Here is a 5,000-nt window from a genome sequence, read left to right on the forward strand (position 1 = left end):
GCTAAAGAGAAAGATATGGATATAGAAAAGGATTAATCTTTACCTTGAACACACATTCACAGTTGCGTGTGTGTGTGTGTGTGTGTGTGTGTGTGTGTGTGTGTGTGTGTGTGTGTGTGTGTGTGTGTGTGTGTGTGTGTGTGTGTGTGTGTGTGTGTGTGTATGTGTGTGTGTGCGTGTGTGTGCGTGTGTGAGTGAGTGAGTGTATGTGTGAGTGTGAGTGAGTGTATGTATGAGTGTGAGTTAGTGTATGAGTGAGTGTGTGAGTAAGTGTGAGTGTATGTGTGAGTGAGAGTGAGAGTGAGAGAGAGTGAGAGAGAGAGAGAGAGAGAGAGAGAGAGAGAGAGAGAGAGAGAGAGAGAGAGAGAGAGAGAGTGAGAGAGAGTGTGTGCGGGCGTGTATGAGTGAGTGAGTGAGTACATGTGTGAGTGAGTGTGAGTGTATATGTGAGTGAGTGAGTGTGAGTGTGAGTGAGTGTATGTGTGAGTGAGTGAGTGAGTGAGTGTGTGAGTGAATGAGTGTGAGTGAATGAGTGAGTGAGTGAATGAGTGAGTAAGTGAGTGAGTGAGTGAGTGTGTGAGTGAATGAATGTGTGAGTGAATGAGTGAGTAAGTGAGTGAGTGAGTGAGAGTGAATGAGTGAGTGAGTGTGTGAGTGAGTGAGTGAGTGAGTGAGTGAGTGAGTGAGTGAGTGAATGAGTGAGTAAGTGAGTGAGTGAGTGAATGAGTGAGTAAGTGAGTGTGTGAGTGAATGAGTGAGTAAGTGAGTGAGTGAGTGAGTGAGTGTATGTGTGAGTAAGAATGAGTGAGTGAGTGAGTGAGTGAGTGAGTGAGTGAGTGAGTGAGTGTATGTGTGAGTGAGAATGAGTGAGTGAGTGAGTGAGAGTGAATGAGTGAGTGAGTGAGTGTGTGAGTGAATGAGTGAGTGAGTGAGTGAATGAGTGAGTGAGTGAGTGAATGAGTGAGTAAGTGAGTGAGTGAGTGAATGAGTGAGTAAGTGAGTGTGTGAGTGAATGAGTGAGTAAGTGAGTGAGTGAGTGAGTGAGTGTATGTGTGAGTAAGAATGAGTGAGTGAGTGAGTGAGTGAGTGAGTGAGTGAGTGAGTGTATGTGTGAGTGAGAATGAGTGAGTGAGTGAGTGAGTGAGTGAGTGAGTGAGTGAGTGAGTGAGTGAGTGTGTGTCTGTGTGTGTGTTCGTCTCGAATGAAACACACACACACGACGCATCCATACACCAGATAGCCCAAAACAAAACCTGGCAAAAGGGAGTAAGTCAGTAGAAAGAGGGTAACGAGAAAGACAAGTCAATAAGAATACAGAATCAAACGAATTATGCAAGAGAGGTGAGAAATCTCAAAGATTTTGGAAAACAGGCTGATAAAAAAAAAAGAGTAAAAGAGGACAGACAAAAGGAGAAAGAGAGAGAGAGAGAGAGAAAGGGGACAAAATCAGACATATAGAGAAAGATTTTGTTAAAAAGTGCATGAATTTAGGAAAAGGGGAAGAGAGTGGCGGACAAAGAGAAAATTTTGAGTTGGTTGTTTAGTGCCGTTTTTCACTCCATACTCAAAGAAAAACAAAACAAATCATTTAGAAGAATCCATGTGCATGTTAAAAAGTGGTAGAAGCCAAAAAAAAAGGAGAAAAAAAAAGTGATGCAGATTCTAGACTTGAAATATATAATGAAAGTTTGGAAGTCTAACAGAGTTTTAAATGATGCAGACGGCATAATGGTTTTACTGTGATTGTTATTGTCTCTTCTACTGAAATGGATTTCTTTATCCAACTAATTCAATTTTGGATAATCAGTTATATTCAGAACCCACTCTCCACTTATCCATTACTGTTGGAGAGCAAGACAACACCTCAGCGTCACAGGAAAGCGCGGAGCCGAAGCGGGAAAAAGCTGAATACTCACCCTAAAACACTTTTTTTTTTTTTACCTTTCCATTTTTTTTTTCTTTTGGGAAAGCGTTTCTTTAGCTCTTAAATCAACTCGCATGCTTTGCTTTCAAGTTCTGGACATCACAGAATCTCCATGACTAAACAAAAATAAACTTAGATATGTATATATGGCCATTCCATGCAGACTATGCTTAAGTGTTAATGGGTGTGGGAGAAACTCATGAAAAAAGGGTACAAAAATGAATCATTGTTAACTAATTTCACCGCAACTACGAAACAATAATTTAGAAACATTTCTCAAATTCTAAATCGTATCAGATCTGCAACGTTACATTAATAACGATTCTTCTACAAAGGAAATTAGAGGAGAAAGAAATCCTGGTCGAGTTTGCTCTGGAAATTACACACGTCGGCCTTTTAAAATTTTTGCCAGTATGATAGTTTGTTTCATGACTTTTCAATGAAATTAGCGAGATTTTACTGAACGAATACATTTCAGTTTCGGACGAAGGTTTGAGAACGAGGTCTGTTTACAACCCGCCGGCGAGGATACTCTTTAATTAAACGCTCAAGGTGTCGGTTGACGTAGAAGCCAGGTTCATTGATGGTTCTTTGCTTGTCGAGGTTGTGAGGGTCCGCTTATCGTTCTTTGCACTAGCTTCCCCTTATAAAAAACTAATGTGAAGCTACATCACAGTCAAGCAGTCAGTGTCTCTAAACCGTCAGTGCTCTCCTATCTCTAATGGCTGTTACTCCGTTATCAAAAGGAAGACCTAGTGAGGACTATTCAACAGGACCCCTCGTGCCCCTAGAGCTATCCCTCCCTCCTATACTCAAGACCCTCTCCCAGGCCCTCTCCGCGAGTCGGTGTGGAGGCCGTGAGATTCCTCCAGCAAGCATCACCCACCATGAGTTTCTGCGTCTGAGCCGACGTCTTCTCGTACTTTTCCTTGAGTAGTTCCATGTCCCCGAGCGCGTTCTCTCGGTCCCTCTGAGCCTTGCCAAGCTGCGCCTGCAACAAGTCCACCTTCTCGGTGAGCGCGTCCACCTCGGAAGCGGCCGACTCCCGCTCTTTCTGCAGGCGCGCCAACTGCGTCTGAGGGAGAACCAGCTGGTAGGTTAGCCAGGTGGCTTCAGAGGCAGGTGAGGGGAGGAGAGGTATAGGTGTCGAGGCTGGCGATGCTTCACGTATAATCAAAGCTCAGTTCTCGCAGTAAGCATGAACGACTTTTATCAACATTATTATTCTGTCAACTCAAAAAGCCTTGCAAGCTGGATGCACCAGGATTCCAAGTCAGCTAGCATTAAAAAATCGGGGGGAGAAAAAATAATAATATATCAACCATCATAAAATAAACAGTTCCAACGTGGCGCTACATACTTCTAAAAGCTACAAAAGAAGCCTTCGGTATTGATATATCAACACGAGGTGCTGTAATGGCTATGGCGTCACACCGGACTTTGCATGCTTGGGGCACACAAGCAGGCTGGGGAGGGGGTTGAAGGGCACGGGGCGGTGGCGGCTAACTTACCTGAACCTTGTCGTGCTTCTCCCGCAAGCGGTCGGCCTCGAGCTGCAGGGTCTCGCGCTCCTTGGCCAGCCTTGCGCTCTGGCCATGCGCCTTGTCCAGCTGGCTCTGGATCTGGTCGTAGTCGTAGGCCAGCTTCTCGCGCTCTGCTTGGACCTGTCAGAGGAAGAACGGCGTTTCTTCGTTAAGTAAGTCCTGACTGGGCGCCTCTCTACTTCAGCTGCTTTGACCATCAGTCATTCCTAGGGTTATGGATGGTCAATGTGAAACCACTAGGCAAAACAGGAATCCCTCTGAGAGTCGAACCATAAGAGAAAAGGCTAATTCATCCCAAGGAAATAGACCCCAAAATATAGACCATGCGAAATGTCGAAAGACGTTTGCAGGAAATGTAAGTGAGCGCCAAGATCACAGGCAGGAGGACAACGGGAACACCTGTGGCAGCACAGGTCGTCACAGACACACGGGGCTGAAGGGTACAAAGGACGCCCGCCAGCCCGCCCGCGCGCCTACGGCTCTTGGCTTGCTCTCTAAGGCGTTGGAGTGGACGCAGACACAAATGGTTGCCGAGCTTAATGAAGTCGATGTATGCGCTCTTTACACACCTTCGCATCAATACTTTGAGAGATTCGTTTTCCCCAAAAGGCACAGCTTCACTCCAAGGTTGTTAGAGAGCACTTGAATACTATGTTGGTCGGATAGGCGTGGTCGGAGGATGGGCTAGAGATATGAAAAAAATATAATAGTGATGTCAGCAAAAAAAAAAATAGGCTGAACGAGAGTTGAGTAAAGAAAATGTTGAAAATAATGAAAAAAAACAAGATGCAAGTTTGGTAACTCGAAAATACTAAAAAAAGAAGAGATCTTAAGACTCTCTAAATGTCCTTGGAGTGAAGCCATGACACAACCTTGTCCTTATCTTGCTGTAAGATTCACCACGGATCTTTCGATCCTTCTACTTGTCTTTTTTATTATGATTTCGAAGGAAAAAAACAATGACACAGTTCGAAGCAAAGCCCCCTTCCCCCTCCCCCCCTCCCCCTTTAACAATGAAAGCGTAAGCCCTTGTGAGAGATTTTCAATCCAAGAAGTTTAGAGAGTAGGAATGGAAGAAGACCAAGAAGATCCAAAGGTCACAAACCGAGAAAAGGAGTAATCAGTAAGTATGAAAACAAAATACGTTCACATAACAAGGGAAATACATGACCAAAGGGTTCCGTTCTTTGCGACGGGGATCCAGCAGTCTTTGCTTCAAGCGATGTTTGAAATCCGGCGGCAACGACCGAGGACAGCAGTCGGAACCTGTTGTTGACACGGCGCAAGGGGAATTTCAAAGGCTTGGGATTGTTAAATTGGTTAGATCGCGTTCGCTAGGTGGTCCTGGAGAAGTACTTGTGCGTGATGAAAAGTACGACAGTTTCTATAATCATTTAGATAGGCTAGTGTGAAAATAGTTCATTAGGACTTTACCCTTTACCTTCTTGCGATCTTCGATTAAGCTTAGCGGCGCATGAATTCACACACACACACACACACACACACACACACACACACACACACACACAAAG

At 44.6% G+C, this 5,000-nt stretch overlaps 1 protein-coding gene across 34 annotated transcripts in view; it reads right to left on the reverse strand.

The window, feature by feature from the left end:
- Positions 1-5,000, reverse strand: part of brp (ELKS/RAB6-interacting/CAST family member bruchpilot) — a 305,657-nt gene that overhangs the window by 31,114 nt on the left and 269,543 nt on the right. For 30 of the 34 annotated variants that reach the window (XM_086539049.1, XM_086539052.1, XM_086539047.1 and 27 more), the window contains 2 exons: positions 3,436-3,588; positions 2,811-2,999 (listed from right to left, as the gene is read on the reverse strand). In XM_086539049.1, coding sequence (XP_086395175.1) covers positions 2,811-2,999; positions 3,436-3,588 — 342 coding nt within the window. The remainder of the gene's footprint in view (positions 1-2,810; positions 3,000-3,435; positions 3,589-5,000) is intronic. The other 4 variants (XM_086539056.1, XM_086539059.1, XM_086539071.1 and 1 more) reach the window with 1 other exon arrangement.

Source organism: Penaeus japonicus, unplaced genomic scaffold (assembly GCF_977035675.1).
Source record: "Penaeus japonicus unplaced genomic scaffold, GWHDUDI00000001_assembly GWHDUDI00000008, whole genome shotgun sequence".
Lineage (NCBI taxonomy): Eukaryota > Metazoa > Arthropoda > Malacostraca > Decapoda > Penaeidae > Penaeus > Penaeus japonicus.